Raw genomic sequence first — 16,981 nt, forward strand, 5'->3', positions numbered from 1 at the left:
CCAAATTTAACACACCTGAGACTTTGTAAAATTAACAAGTCACATGACACTGGGAGAGAAAATGGTTACCGTATATACTCGAGTATAAGCCGAGATTTTCAGCCTCTTTTTTGAGGCTGAAAGTGCCCCCTCGGCTTATACTCGAGTCACCGCTGTCTGACTGCTCGATCAGCGTATCGAGCAGACAGACTGCGGACATTAAAATTCAAAAGCCGCGCCTCCTTCTCCGCCTCCGCCTGTGATAGGCGGAACACTGAATTTCCCAGCAGTCAGTGTTCCGCCTATCACGGACATCCGTTCATTCTCATACTACGGACGAGTATGAGAGGATGTCCGTGATAGGCGGAACACAGGCTGCTGGGAAATTGAGTGTTCCGCCTATCACAGGCGGAGGACGGAGGCGCGGCTTTTGAATTGTAGAATGGCCGCCGAGAAGAGCGGCGATCCATCGGCACGACACGGGACGGAGGAGGCACGGGACGGAGGAGGCACGGGACAGAGGAGGCACGGGACAGAGGAGGCACGGGACAGAGGAGGCACGGGACAGAGGAGGCACGGGACAGAGGAGGCACGGGACAGAGGAGGCACGGGACAGAGGAGGCACGGGACAGAGGAGGCTCGGGACAGAGGAGGCTCGGGACGACGGCGGCTCGGGACGACGGCGGCTCGGGACGGAGGCTTGGGACACAGGTAGGCTGGACACACACACAAGGCTGCACGGACACACACACACACACACACACACACACACACACACACACACACAGGGATGGATGGATGGATGGATGGATACACACACACACACACACACACACAGGGATGGATGGATGGATACACACACACACACACACACAGGGATGGATGGATGGATGGATGGATACACACACACACACACACACAGGGATGGATGGATGGATGAATACACACACACACACACACACACACACACACACAGGGATGGATGGATGGATGGATACACACACAGGGATGGATGGACGGACACACACACAGGGATGGATGGATGGATGGATGGATGGACACACACACAGGGATGGATGGACGGACACACACACAGGGATGGACGGACACACAGGGATGGACAGCCATGTCTCACCCTCGGCTTATACACGAGTCAATAAGTTTTCCAGTTTTTTGGGGGTAAATTGGGGGCCTCGGCTTATATTCGGGTCGGCCTATACTCGAGTATATACGGTAATTGGGCCCAATTTGGACATTTTCACTTAGGGGTGTACGCACCTTTGTTACCAGCGGTTTAGACATTAATAGCTGTGTGTCAAATTTTTTTGAGGGGACAGAAAATGTATACTGGTATACAAGCTGTACACTCACTACTTTACATTGAGGCAACGTGTCATTTCTTCAGTGCTGTCACATGAAAAGATATTTACAAAAATGTGAGCGGTGTACTCACTTTTGTGAGATACTGTATATACACACACACACATATCTACATAAACATGGCAGGGGGACATGTTTACGGTTATGGGGGGGTCTGATCAAGAAAGAAGGAAGTCAATAATCGTCCTCCTTCCTCTTCGGTTCTTCGGAGATTCTCTGTGCTCTTGGCTGGAGAATCTGGGAGGGAGAATTCTGACAGATTGCCAGTGAGGTGTCGGGATCGCACCTTCATAAACTGGCTGTTTTTGTCAGATTCTCTGTGTGCGGAGATCATGTTCTCCCCCAATCATCTCGGTTTCATAAACCAATAATGTGGGATGGGCTGTGATCATCAGAATCGCAGCTCATCTCGATTACATAAATGGGCACCTATATACAGCTCCTATGGCTCAGCGTAGTGCAATTGTTTATTGCAGTGTTCTAAACAGTACTGTGATGCTGATACGGACTGTGTGGAGACCTGGGAGACCAAATAATGCTGGGTGAATTTAGATGGGCATGATCATCATGTACCTCATGGAAATCTACATGGTTTTATTCACATACATCACAGAAAGGTGTATTTGCATGTAGACTCAATTATTTATTGTGTGAATGATCTTTATTGGTTGACTTGGACTGGATTTTTATGGACATCATGTTTTGATGTATACAGAGTATTGATTGATTCTATATTGTTTTCATTACAAGTGCTGCACTTTATTTATTTAGACATATTCCCAGGGTTTGCGGAGTCACTCTGCGTGCCAGCTGCTCTGACCTATAGGCACTCACATATTTACATTATTGGATGTATATTTATACCTTCATCCCCAATCCCCCTGCTTGTGGATTGTGGACACACATCCCTTTGAAATAAGAAAATCTTCAGTGTTCATGGAGCAGGAACAGCAGCTGTGAGGCTAGTTCAAGGACCAGGTCTAACTTTTGCATCTTTCCATGTGGCAGAGAATTTTTCGATTTCTATAGATAAAAATTTCTATGTATGTGGATGGGGCAGAATCTGTCTACTTGACGTGGATCACATCAAAAATCAATAGATTACTCAAATGGCATTCAAACCCATTATTTGAAAGGGGTGGGCTTGGAATGAAACTTATTCACAATTATCATGTATACTTTAAATCCAATCAATCAATTAATTGGTTCCATGGTTGATAAAGCACATCTATCAAAATTGTTGTACCTTTTAGATCGCTGTAGGAGGAGCGATAAATATCTAAAACCCGTGTCAATTTTTTTTATTGCCATCAGTGTCCCTGCTTGAAAGATTTACCCTTTTTAGTTAGCCCAGTGACAATTGCCAATAATAAGAAAAAAATTCACATGGGCTTTCCTACTTTGTTCAAAAACTACAAATGTTTTGGCTACAGATACATTTTAAGAGTAAGGAGCTACAGTCGTGCCAAGCGAGGAACATGTGTTCTCACTTATACCATGTGGTCAGCCTAAAATGAAATGGGTAATCAATCAATTCAAGCATCCAAAACAATATTTTCAACAAAAATAACAATCTGCACAACAAATAAAACTTGATGTGGTTGAATTCAATAGGATTTTACACCAGGACTGACTTCCATTTTACCACTTTTTTTTTTTTAACAAAAATTATAATTTATTGATCCAACCGCCAGTTTCTTACATGAGATTTCATACAAAAAAAAAACCCAGATGTGATTGTAGTGTTGAACAAGAAACCTTCAAACTATGGCCCTCCAACTGTTGCACAACTACACATCCTATGAGGCATTGTAAAACTCTGACATTCGCAGATAAGATGAGGATCGTAGTTCCTGAACAACTGGAGAGCCATAGTTTGAAGGCTCCTGTAATTCATGTATAGCAAGTGTTACTGTAAACATTTAACGACAACTTGACAACTTTCAATAATGAACAAAAGTTAAAAAAAAAAAAAAGGAAAAAAATTGCATACTGCTAAATTGCTTTTATCCTTTTCCATCTCCATTACAACTATATTTATTTTTATTTTCTCTGTCCCAGAAAGCAAATTAGCAATTACTGCCTAATCTGGAATATTTTGTCTTCTGTATGGGATGTTCTTGGAATAACATGGGAAATCCAACCAGCAAGTCCTGGGTTCTCCTCTATCCAGGCAGCTGCTTATTTTGAGGTTATATTTCAATTTAGGATATAATGGTTTATGTTGTAGCTTTGTAATACTGTAGCAATGCACTGAATGATGAAAATCAGGTTCATAAAGTTATTACAATCTTTACTTATCTTCACACCACAATTATGAGTCAATGACATCTTGCAAGTGACCTCTGTGCCAGCAAGTTTACCTTGTGCCTTTAAGTGGATAAAAATACATTTGATGGCTTGATTTTACTATGTTGATTCACTAGAATATTGTGTATTCATTATTTTGCGATAAAAAAAATAAAAAAATAAATCACTATTGTTTAGAATAATCGTTGTAGCGACACCAGAAGAGCTGTGATGTAAACCAGTGAATAGTTCATACGAATAAAATGTGCCGATGACTGGCAGTCTTCAGTGGTAAACAGGATCCTTCCTTCCACAGCAGGGTAAACCCGTACCATTTTATGAATGTAATTTCCAACAACTGCTACATCAAGATCGCCTGGGGAGAAAAGAAAAAAAAGCAACAACCAAAGTGAGCATGTGTACATATTAAGCTATCGGCTCTTAAATGATGACCTCAATTACGACTGCTGTTCGAATTTATACCCAATAAAATATAAATAAAAAGGCACCAGTTCATTGGTATATTTTCCCTTCATGTTTAAAGGGTAAAGGCAAAGTAAAATGACAGACTCTTCAAAGGCAGCCTATCTGTGTTAACCCTAAAAAGGAAGCTATATATTTTTTTTTTTTCCACAGTTCACAATGTTTAACTTGCCTTTTAATTTTAATGCAGTTTAACAGCAACATAAATTGGGGTTGATTTACTAAAGACAAATAGGCTAGTCTCTTTGCAAGAGAACTTTCCCTTCACTTAGTGAATGCTCACTTTGGAAAGAATACCCAATCACATGCAAGGAAAAAATAATAATGTATTTTTGCTTGCACATGGTTGATAGAAATCAGCACAGCTTCACCATTTTTGTTTAATAAAGAAATTATGATAAAGGATTCCTAGAGTACTACTGAATGAAAGAGATAAAAAAATGTTTTTACTGATCTTAAACATGATTAGTTGTTTTCTTTAAAACATTCTCTGATTGAAACCTTGGACAAAGCAAAGTGAGAGGGGTGAGTAACTGGTTTGAATAATTCACTTGTGTGTACATTTCAGCTTCAGCTATTGAGCTCTGTAATCAAAGGACTATAGCAAGCATAAAGGCTTGTACACACCATGTTCATTGGGCTGCGTTTCTGCACACCCCTGCAAACGAATAGTGTTAATAGGGCACAGAAAACATCTGTTCTCCTCAGGGATGGTACAAAGATTTTTGACACCCTAGGCCAGTGATGGCGAACCTTGGCACTCCAGATGTTTTGGAACTACATTTCCCATGATGCTCCTGCACTCTGCAGTGTAGCTGAGCATCATGGGAAATGTAGTTCCAAAACATCTGGGGTGCCAAGGTTCGCCATCACTGCCCTAGGCGGAAGCTAATTTTGTTGCCCTCTTGGTTCCCCCCTTGACTCCACCCCCTTTTCCCTGCCCATGTATATGGTGAAGGTGGCAGGGGAGATGTATGCGGTGCCTCTCCACTATTTCTTCTGCTGTGGCCCGCACCTGCACCTCTGGACTTGGCCTGAAGACAAATAGTGGCGGCACTGGCTCACCTCCTCACGCCAGCTGTGGTCCGCAGGTATATGGACAGGCTATGACGTATATAACACAGGCAGGCTAGGACGTATATACACAGAAAGGCTAAGACAGTACACAGACAGGCCCTAGCCTAGGGGGGAGGGGAGAGAGAGAAGGGAGGAGGGAAGAAGGTGCATATAGCCCAAAGGGGTGGGAACAGAAAGGGGGGCATTCTGGGGGGTCTCACTTGCAAATTATGCTCTCCCATTCAGGCTGGTCTCCCACAGGGCTGTGACAGCTTTTGTTTGAAAAGTGCCACCCAGCTGCCCACAGAACTCCTCTCACAGCACAGTACAATGAATGGCATGGAGTGTGGGTGGGGCTGGGTGGGCACAAATGGTAAGCGGAGTATTGGATTGGACAAGCAGTGTAGTGAGGGTGTGCGATAGCAGCCAGCGATGCAAGGTGATTGTGTCAGCAAGGATTTTACCACCCCCCTTCATCCTGGCACCCTAGGTGGCTGCCTGTCCCGCTTAATGCTGACGCTGGCCCTGGTTTTCCATGTGCACTGTTCATACCATACATGCGGTATGCAGAAAAACACATCTCAATGGATATGGTGTGAACAGGCACTTAGGGAGACATTTTTTTTTAAAGGGGGCCCAAAGTTTTATCTATTGCATATTCCTATGCAATATTATATAACCACCTTACTAAACATAAGAAATTTGGTATAAATCCACTACATGATCCCTTTAAGAAACTGCCAATTCTAACAATTTTATATTCGCCCAAATTTGCAGCCTGAATGAGCAATACTGAACATTTTTCATCAAAGAGTGGGCAAAAACTGCTGAACACAATCCTCATGGTATGCATGACAAGTATTAGGTTTTTGTTCTTGTGTACTGTAATACTGCAGCATAGACATGTTACAAGACACACGGATTTCATATAGTGTGCACATGGTTACCAGGGAATTTTATAAGATGAACAGAAAACAGAAATCTGCCTAAATCCCCATATTGCCTTCTTCCCTGTATACGCGGTCCTTTTTTTTTATATCGGAGTACACGGAATGCCTTTTAACATATATAAACATATACATTTTATAATTGTATTGCTTAAATTTTCTGTCTTTTTTTTTTTTTAAGAAAGGGCAAGGGTTCTGGTTTTAAAAAGGTTCCACTTAAAGAGGAAGTAAACCCTAATGGGTTTACTTCCTCTTTCATTCCCTGCAAAGGCAAAGCATAATGGACTACTATGCATCGCATAGTAGCCCATTATGTGTCACTTACCTGACACAGGAGCCAGCGATGTCACCGCTGTCCCCTGTAGTCCGGCGCATCCATCTTTTCGGTGGGGTCTCGCAGCTCCGCCGCTGTCATTCGGCGGAGCCGTGATGACGTCACTCCCGCGCATGCGCACGGGAGCCGACACGCGCGGCAGCTCCGTTGTTGGAAATGCCGAGCTCAGTGCGCCTGCACGGGCAAATATCAGCGGTGCCTGTCTTCGGGCAAATATCTCCTAAATCGTATAGGTTTAGGAGATATTTCTTGGACCTACAGGTAAGCCTTAATCTAGGCTTACCTGTAGGTCAAAGTGGTTTGTAAGGGTTTACAACCACTTTAACTCTCCTTCAATGTACTGTAAATATACAAGGCTTGGACGTATACAATTACTGTGATATGCAGCAGAATTTGCTCCCATCCAAAGTGCACTTGCAGATAAAGAAGTTTCAATTACATGAGTGCGTCATATTTCAGTGTTAAAACTTACCACTGTCATGCCTCAGGCTTTCATTTTTTAACATACTAAAGCCATCTCCCCCCTCCGCGAGGAAGGCTGGAAGAACAACTTTATAAACTTGGTCCTCTTCCACTGGAACATATCTGGGTACTCTGCATTTAGTGCACATAGCCTCTAGTTTGACGACTCTCTGCCCAGATACTGCATTTATATTATACACCACTCTAAATCCTACAAAAGAAAGAAACAGTCATATATATGTGCCAATAGAGAAATTACCATACTTAGAATCTAAAAACAGAATATTAAGGTTTTATATTATAAGGTTTTTACATTAAGGTTTATATATTATATATTATAATATTATAAGGTTTTGAAAAATAATAGGGCTGTGGAAATTAAAGATTAATTCCTCGATTAATTTTTTTGATCAATCAAAATTCTTTTACTTGTACTCAACTCTCCGCCGGCTTCTGGGTCTTCAAGGAGTTCCGTCGGAGACCCCCCTTCCCCAAGTGGCTCTGAAGGGAAGGGGGAGGAGTACGGTGACACTGAAGTTCTGATTGAACAGAACGCGTACGGGGGAGGAGCTACGCATGATGTCACCCGCTGCTACCCTACGGAACGAACACAATTGTCGGCTTTACATGCTGTGTTTTTATCATCTTTATGTGAGTAGTTTGTGTTTGAACACAAAAATTAAATCTTATACTTAAGCGGTGAGCACTTAGATCTTTTCTTTCTACCCGTGACCTGGTGTCCTTGCTGAGATCTAAGGAGACGCAAGAGAAGTTTATGGTCCGTATTAACCCTTTTGATACCCGCTTGCATGACCACCTGTTTGCACAGGGGTCCATGTCATAATGTGAGAGGGATTGTCATGCTACTGTGGAAAAAAAAATACTTACGTCAGTGCTACAGTTTGAATTTAAAATGTATTTGTGTGAACTGTGAAGTTAGGTCATGGATTGTGGAAACTAACTAGTGTCAGGTGATTGTATATAGTGTATACCACATTTACCACTCACTAATGAAGAGTTGCAATGCAAGGAGATTTGCTAAAAGTAGTTGGATCTGTATGTGCGTTATAATTAATCAAAATTAGTCGATTAATTGAAAATTTTAATCAGTAACAGCCCCCTAAAAAATAATTATATTAAAATACAAGCATGCACTTGAAGAGGGTGGACTTTTTTTGGCATGTTTCCCCATTTCATTTACATACACAGAAGTAAAAAAGACAATGCACTTCATCCCTACATAGAAGCTGTCTATCCCCACTAAGCCTATTAGAAGACATTGCCAATATGTCTATATTTGCAGCCCTGCATGTGTTCTGACCATTGGTGTCAATTTACTGTTCATATCCAATATACAGTTAAAAAGGATTCCCTTTAGCCACCTGACCTCCGGAAGCTATACCCCCTTCAGGACCAGGCCTTTTTTTGCGTTACTTTGACAATTGCGCAGATTACTCAAAATTTATAAATTTTTTTCCCCCCATAAATAGAGCTTTTTGGTGGTATTTGATCACCCCTGTGATTTCTATTTTTTTGCGCAAGAAAAAAAAATTAACAAATTAAAAAAAAAAAAAAAAAAAAAAAAAAAAAGACAGACAGACAGACAACAAAAAAAAAAACAATATATATTTTTTTTTCTGCTATATTTTCTGCTATAAAGCATATTCAATAAAGAAAAAAAAATGTCTTCATAAATTTAGGCCAATATGTATTCTGCTATAGATTTTTGGTAAAATAAAATCCCAATAAGTGTATATTGGTTGGTGTGCACAAAAGTTATAGTGTCTACAATCTATGGTATATATGCTGGAATTTATATTAATTTTTATTTTTTGGACACTGACACCTTTGACACTTTGTGGGAACCAGTGGCACTAATACAGTAATAAGTGCTAAACATATGCACTGTCCCTGTACTAATGACTATGGCTGGGGAAGGGGTTTAACATCTAAGGTGATAAAAGGGTTAACTGTCTAGCCCAGGGATCTAAAACTGGTGGCCCTCCAGCTGTTGCGAAACTACAAATCCCATGAAGCATTACAAGGCTGACAGTTACAAGTATAACTTCCTCAGGCAGAGGCATGATGGGACTTGTAGTTCTGCAACAGCTGGAGGGGCCACTAATGTGAGACCCCTGGTCTAGCCAGTGTTTTACTGTACTACGTGTGCTGCTTATATTCAAGGAAGGGATCGTTTTTTTCCCCTGCTTTGCAGGGACACAAAATCCATTCCTTTCCCCTGTCGGAACGCAGATCTGCCTTGTTTACATAGGCAGAGCTCCATTCTGTGTCTATCTGATGGTGGACGTCTAGTGCCCAGCACCCGCAGTTTGGCGTCTGCTGTGAGTAATCAAAGCAGAAGATGCACTTGCCCCCTAGACAGGAGTGCAGAATAACATTTCTATAAAGTACAGTAAATCTGCTATAGGGAGTTCCTTAACTGGTTAATGTAAGTGTGCCCCATATTCCATACAATTTAGCACACTAGAAGTTTTTAATTTATGAACATCAAAACAAGTGAAAAACTAAATCAAAGTAACATTAAATTGGATTTTCAATATTTTACTTATAGATCTATACATTGATGTAAATGTGAGAAAATCAACATACCACCCACTTGCAGGAACTCTCCAGTACTAGCGCCATAGCGGTGTACACTGTGCTCAAACGCATTTTTTAGGGTGGACCCTTTAACTTCAATCAGATCGAACGTACCTCCAAAAGGTAACACTGATAGCAAGTCTTCAGTAGTTATGCTACCTGTCAAGCAAATAAAATTTTTATATTTTGTAAGTAATTATTGATGTGGTTCTTAGTTCTGAATTTTTAGCTCAAATGAAGGAAGAAATCTGGGTGAAGCCTTGCAGCATGATAGTAAGTGCAGAAAACTGCTACCATTGTAACTGAAACCCATAGGTCTCCACTTAATCACTTCTCATAAGTTACAGAAATAAATGTCAATGTTTGGTATTTTATACCATGTCCCAACACTGAATATTTAGTGCCAAATATAAGAATACGTTAAGGTTACATGCACACAGGTGGTTGAGGCCATCACCATCATCATTGTGGGGTGCTCAAGAGGTATTAGTACAGCCCTGCTACATTCAGCCTTTCAAAATCCACAACAGGCTGAAATACGCAGTGGCTGGACACCATACCGAACAGTACCCGTGTTTAGGGACATGCGTTCAGGGGCATACGGCCGCTCAGTGCAGCAACCAGCCATGTCCAGCCACCACATATTTCAGACTGTTATAAAATTGGATGCTGCACCTGTGCCTCCTTGGTGCCAAAAACTAGCCTGGATTTGATGCGAATGCTCGGTTCACACTAGTGTAATGCAGGTAACCTGTGAATCCACTACGGGTTCCCGCATTGCAAGGCTGTTCACACAGCACTATGCAAACTGCTGGGAGCGTCAATAGAAAGTTAATGACACCCTCAAATCAGGTCGCATATCGCAAGGGCGAAATGTCATTTTTGGTCAGGATTTGGCTCGGATTCTGGTGCGGACAAAAAAAAAAAAAAAGTCGTGTGCGAGTTTGGCTGAAATTGCATCCTACAGACATCGCATGTGCTTTCCACTACAGTGTGAATCACATGCAATATCGCACAGCGCACTGGTATGAACAGGGACTAAAAGGGCCAAACTGCCCATATGTATGCCTCACACACATGGCCCAATTGGTTGTTTAGCAGATGCAGTCTAAACCTGCCATTGATTCACACAGGATGACTTACAGCAGCCATATGCTGCACTTGTCATTACAGTCAGATAAAATACAGTTGTATTGTATGCTAGAAGACCAAAGGCAACCGTGTGCATGAAGCCTAAATAGTCACTGTCACTTGGGCAAAGTGAAAGTGTCTGCAGATGTCCCAATACTCCCCCCTGGCCTTTAAAAGTATTAAGCCACACTTCCAGGCCACCTTCTCATACTGCCAAATCCCTTTCTAACAGGGTGGGACTTCTGGGTATGAGGGAGCATGGGCAGCCAATGATTAGGCTCAAAACGAGCCTAAGCTCCAATAACCAGCTGAAAGCCGGAATGCAGCAGAGAAGAAGTGGTGAGAGAGAGTGGTATAAAATCCCCCAGGAAAGGTGGGCTATCTAGATGTAGGTGCCCACAACCAGCAGCTTTTTTATTTTTTGGCTGGTTGGTTGGGTGAGAGTTAAAAGAGCAGTTTGGTATTCACTGCATTCTGTGACCCCGCTGGTAAGACCTCCACTTACTTTTGCCCAAGTGACTGTAAGACAAGAACTTAGGAATATGGGTTTTATTTATGGGTTTTAATATATGAAGACACAGACAGAAATTTAAGTTCTACTAACTTAAAAAGGCATCTGAATGGTAACGATGACAGCACCAGAACAGTTTCTAATCCTTCACCACAGAATTTAAAACCAAGAGGAAGTTTTGTTTGGAACAAGAATTCAAAAAAATACATACAAATAAAAACAAAATAGGTACCAACTCATAATTCAATCATTTAAAGAATCCCAAAAATTCTAAAACACACACCCATCCATCTTCTCCCTTCAGCTAGATTAGACAATTAAAGTGGTTGTAAAGGCAGTTTAACCTTGATGCATTCTATGCATTAATATAAAAAGCCTTCTGTGTGTAGCAGCCACCCCAGCACCCCTTAATACTTAATTGAGCTTCATCTTTGTCCAGCAATGTCCATGAGTCTCTCTGCCATCCGGGACTCTCCTCCTGATTGGCTGAGACACAACAGCAGCATCAATGGTTCCCGCGGCTCTCAAAGTCAGTTAGCCAATCATGAGAGAGGGTGGGGCTGAACGGCAGCTCTGGTGTCTGAATGGACACAAGGAGCTACAGCTCCACATGGGTGCTCCCATAGCAAGCTGCTTGCTGTAGGGGCACTCGACAAGAGGGAGGGGCCAGAAGCAGCGAAGAGGGACTTGTGAAGAGGAGGATCCAGGCTGCCCTGTGCAAAAGCACTGCACGGAGCAGGTAAATATAACAGGTTTGTTTTTTGAAAAATACTTTTTAAGCTCCTTTCACACTTGAAAGTCATGTGTTTTTGCTGCGATTTTTGCCATGACTTGAAGCAATGCCTGTGCAATCTTGAGGTCTCTGTACCTCAAGTCGCAAAAAAGTCAGACCGAAGTAGTGCAGGGACTACTTTGAAGTTTGCTGCGACTTGAAGATGCATAGATATGAATGGTACTTATTGGAAATCATGGGGTACGACTTGTCATGGGACTTTGCAGTCGCAAGTCACAGGACAAGTTGCACAAGTGTGAAAGGGGCCTTACAATCGCTTTGTACATCACTCTGCACATTCCTGTGCAGTTCAGTGCAGTGCACTTTCGCACTGCACCAAATAGAACTGTGCAGAGCGGCCCTGATCCTCTTCTGGGGTTCCCCACCAGTGCTCTTGGCTCCTCTTCCTATTGTCAAACACCTGCAGGTTCAATCCCAAAACGCATTGTGTCTATAGACACAGGCAGCACGGCTCGGCCCCACCTCCTTCGCCCCCGCCACAATATTTGACTGGTAAGTCTAAAGTGGGGAAGGGTTGGGGATGATATACCTAAAAAAAATGTTACCTTAATACAGCAAATGTGTTGGGGTAAAAGATATTTAGGCTTTAGAAGCACTTTAAGACTATGAAAATGGAGATTGCTAGTATGTCTGATTGCATATCTATTTCTGTGCTTCAGTGGGGCTAGTCTCAAGTTCCCTCTGTAAAAAGCAGCCCTTACTACCCAGCATGCATGTTTTCATTTTTAAATAACTAGCCAATAAATATTTTTCTACTACCCAGAATGCTTTAAGCAGTTGGAACAGTTAGAAAGCTGTAAAAGAAACAAATCTTTATAAATAGTTCTTTAGAGGTGCCATACAAACACATTTACACAGCTGAAAACTCATCAGGGATGGAAAGTATGATGCCAAGAGCATTGGCTTGTTTGTTAAAGTAGGTGACTTGTTGGAATAATAAGTTAACATTTCCAAGACATGGTCAGGAAATAAATTTATTATAAATATGACTAACTCTTCTACGAAAAATGTCTGAGAAACGAGCAGCACAGAAAATATAACTGTATTTGATCTCAACAGGAAACACCAAAAAGATATTTGGATGGGTAATTTAAACACTTATGTCCTTTTTTATTCCTCCACATAAAACATTTCTTCTGATCACTTAAAATTCCCCACATCATTTTTCAAGTATTTTAATAAAAGTAAAATGATTATTATTATGTATACAATCCTGAAAAATTATACTGCATAAACATGATGTTTAATTGGATAATACAAGATGTGGATCTGAAAAGAACGTAGAGAAGGGCAAATACATGGCTACAAGACTCACACTCCTGCTCCACCGACTAGAGCAGTGGTTCTCAACCCTGTCCTCTAGTACCCCCAACAGGTCATGTTTTGGGAATTTCTCTTAGATAAAATAGGTGTCCAAAATACCAAGCCACTGACTCCGATTTAAAGCACCTGTGCAAGATAAAGGATAACCTGCAAATATGGCCTGTTGGGGGTACTTGAGGACAGGGTTGACAACCACTGGACTAGAGGATTTACAGTAGGCTCCAAAGCAGTCTGTGCTCCGCCAACAAAAACAGAAAAGGGAGCTGCCCAGCTTCCAAAAAAACAAAACAAACAAAGTAAAATACACTTTGGTCATAGATGAATATGACTAAGCTTCAGGTGGAGTGAAATGCATAAAAGGAGCAGGTGGATTTTCCTTGTATCTAATGATATGAATAAATACATTCTGAGCTTTTGGAAGTTTAGCAGCTCCCCGTTTCTTGCGCTACATTATTAAAGGACCTCAGCAGTGAGAAACTATTAACTGAACTGAATTTACTGTTGGTCTAAAGATTATCTGGTTGCATTAGGGGGAGAAAGTAAGCCTATTGGAACACACTGAACTATGCCTTGTCATGTTTTTATTTGTGCTTTCCCCAGGATCAGGTGTGGGCTTTGGGATCTGTGGGTGCAGGTTTATAGTTTTTTTTTTTTTTTGTCTACTGCTTGAACACAATGGAAGTTTCTTTTTTCAACCAGAACTTGATTCAAGCAGAAAATTGATTTGTTGAGGCCTGCTTCATTGGTAGAAGATATCTGCATTAATCTGCTGGACTGTCAGTTTTATCCTTTTAAATAGGTTTTTACTAATACAATTACTCCTCTTCAGAGAAGATAGAATATGTAGCAGTATTCTTAAAGCAACAGGGTTGCAAGCATATGGGCACCCCCAATACAGTAATGCCAGCCCACCTTTTCACAACAGTATCCCAGTGCTGATTTGTATTTGGCCCCTTAAAACCTTTGGTGCCCAAAAGCACTGAAATTAGGCGGAGAGGGGTGTAATAAGCAACTTACCTGCCACATCCAACAGGCGACTTTAAAAATGGGCCCAAAAACCAAGTTGGGACCTTTGTCCAAACACTAAACTGAAGTCCAAAACTAAACCTCAAGTACCCAGGAGATTGCACGAGTAATTGGAAGGTTATATGCGACTCCCATGTTGGACACATGGACTAATATTGACATAGCAGAGGAATACCAGCACCGATTCTTGCATATAACATACAGTAGCTGTATGGGGGGGGGGAGGGGGGGGCTGTGTTGGACTGCTGGTCCTTAATAAACCTATCAGATATGTCTAGGTCAGCTAACAGGTCAATGGCTTTAGATTTAGTTTGATAGGTAATTTGGTATGACAGTCCAGGTATAAGCCTGGGAAGGCAAAGACAAGAAGCACCCCTTTTCTGCACAGCCTGCGGAAGGAGAAAAAAAAAACACAAACAAACCCCACCAGCATATCATCTGACTTTAAATGTTTTTGAAACCCTCTAGTTATCCAGCCATAGCTTGTTCCCTTTTTCCATCAGCATTCCAAAAAGTCAATATATCACCTACTGTTGGTCAAATATGGCCTGATCTTGGCATAATTCAGCCATTGCTCAGAAGGATTAGGCATGGATCAGGCCTGTGGGGCTTCTCTAGGGGTGATGTGTTTCCAATTATGGAAAACTCTTGTTATTGTGCACGGTTATCTTTCAACATGTCTATAACCACAACAACCCTTAAACATCTGCTTATCCTAAATTGCATAGTACTTAATACAAATAGTGTGTCCACAAGATAACATCTGTGATTCTTTGTGGTTTACATTTCAAATATATTTATTTAGCCAGCTTATAGGATCCATTTAAAGTTGAGATGTCTGCTTTCATTGATGGCAAACACAATCTTTAACACGAGACACAATTTCCAGAACAAGATCTAATGTGTGGAAATACATACCATTACTTGATCTTTCATCAATTGATGATCTAATTCCACCACCATTTATAATGCAGAGTGAAACATGGTTCCAATACATTTCATCTGGATTTCGAATATTATTGGAAATCTGAGGTTATAAAAGTTAGTTATTGTATAATTACATTATTTCTTTGGCATATTATTTACAAAAACTATGCACTGCATTTTACTATTTACACATGTTGTGTGGTACTGGCTGACTGGCAGGATTGTGAACATGGTGCTCCAGGGTTAATGACTGATTTAAAGAAAACAAACTTGTAGTTCTCTCAGAATCTTAAGTTATGTTTGGGGTCTTGAATCCTGGAGGCTTTATAAAGCTTTGGGTGGGAAAAGCTTTTTCTTTCACAGGTACACAGCTTGGGCTCGGTTCACACATATGCGGCTTTGCAAGCCGTGTTTTGCATAGGTATGGCAGCACATTCATTTGAGTAGGCTGTTGTGCCATCTGAAATGCAAGTAAAAGTTCCCTAATCATTTGAAAAATCGCAGCCTGCACGGGTTCCTAGTGCAGATGTGATTTACATTGCATGCAGCGTGTCATTTCGGATTAATGGCACTCCCAGGCATCCAGCATGTTTTTCTGTGCAGGTGGTTGCGACTACGGAACAGGTGTGGAACCCCCCACACAGATGTGAACCAAGCCTTACCTGGTAGCCAAACATCATTAAAGTGGAGCTCCACCCAAAAGGGAAAGTTCCGCTTTAAGGCTTCCTCCCGTTTGTGAAACTGAGCTTTTCGGGAGGAGGGGGCGGATACCCAATTTTGACAGGTACTCGCTCCAACTTCCATTCTGGTTGCCTTAGGCGATCGGAAGCTGGAGTTCTCCTTCCCCCCTCTCTCCTGAAGTCTTCTGGGACACAACAGGCCCCCGAAGACTTCAGGACCAGTCACAGAGTGCAGTGCTGCTCGTGCATGTGCATTGTACACCAGGCTGTGGAGCCACAAGCTGTCACAGCCAGATGCCCACAGTAAAGATGCCGGCACTGCCGAGGTAGGACACGGGGGAGAGTGTACCACTGGATCGGACAGGTAAATGGCTGTTAAAAAGCAAGCAGCTACACTTTTTATAGCTGCTGACTTTTAATAAACGTGACTTTTAATAAACGTGAAAATCACTGGAATTTCGCTTTAATTGGTCTCAGCTGTGCACGGACCTTTTACTAGTGTTCTGTCAGCAGTCAGCCTTTTTACCCAGCAGCATGCTCCCACAGCAGAGAGAGCCCTGAGCATCCAAAAAAAAAGTCTTGACATATGTTTTAGAGAACCAATTAGGGTCGCCCTTTTAAATTGGGAACTGAAATTTTAGTTTTGATGTTTTGTTGGTTTTATCCTATGGATTTGCTGTACAAAGCCCTTCTGTACTGAAACGGTTTGTTTACTTGGTGAATAAAAGTACAGGATATATGTCTGCTTGGACTGTTCCTGGGTGTCACATATGGTTTATCACTACCAGTGAAGCATGTTCACTTTACAATATACTGTAGGTATATCATACCAAAAAACATACAGTAAATGTTACATAGCTTCAGTTATTTATACATATATTTATATATACAGTTGTGCTCATAAGTTTATGAAAACTGGTGCAGCTGTGTATAGTATCCAATTATCTTCTAGGTTTTATTGTCAAAGCTTAAGTCAACAAGATGAGTTTATTAGCAGATTGGTTACTATGCATAGCTGCACCATTTTAGTAAATCTCCCCCTATGTTTGGAGAGGAGTC

The 16,981-nt window shown here is 41.6% G+C and overlaps 1 protein-coding gene across 1 annotated transcript in view; it reads right to left on the reverse strand.

Annotated features, from left to right (window-relative positions):
* Positions 1–3,635: 3,635 nt before the first annotated feature.
* The window catches only part of NT5E (5'-nucleotidase ecto), a 156,537-nt gene continuing 143,191 nt past the window's right edge, over positions 3,636–16,981 (reverse strand). Inside the window, exons 6-9 of the mRNA XM_077487305.1 lie at positions 15,234–15,342; positions 9,541–9,690; positions 6,941–7,141; positions 3,636–4,024 (exon numbers count right to left, since the gene is read on the reverse strand). Coding sequence (XP_077343431.1) covers positions 3,843–4,024; positions 6,941–7,141; positions 9,541–9,690; positions 15,234–15,342 — 642 coding nt within the window. The 3' untranslated portion in view covers positions 3,636–3,842. The remainder of the gene's footprint in view (positions 4,025–6,940; positions 7,142–9,540; positions 9,691–15,233; positions 15,343–16,981) is intronic.

Source organism: Lithobates pipiens, unplaced genomic scaffold, assembly GCF_037356315.1.
Source record: "Lithobates pipiens isolate NorthernLeopardFrog02 unplaced genomic scaffold, aLitPip1_a1.2 Scaffold_18, whole genome shotgun sequence".
NCBI lineage: Eukaryota > Metazoa > Chordata > Amphibia > Anura > Ranidae > Lithobates > Lithobates pipiens.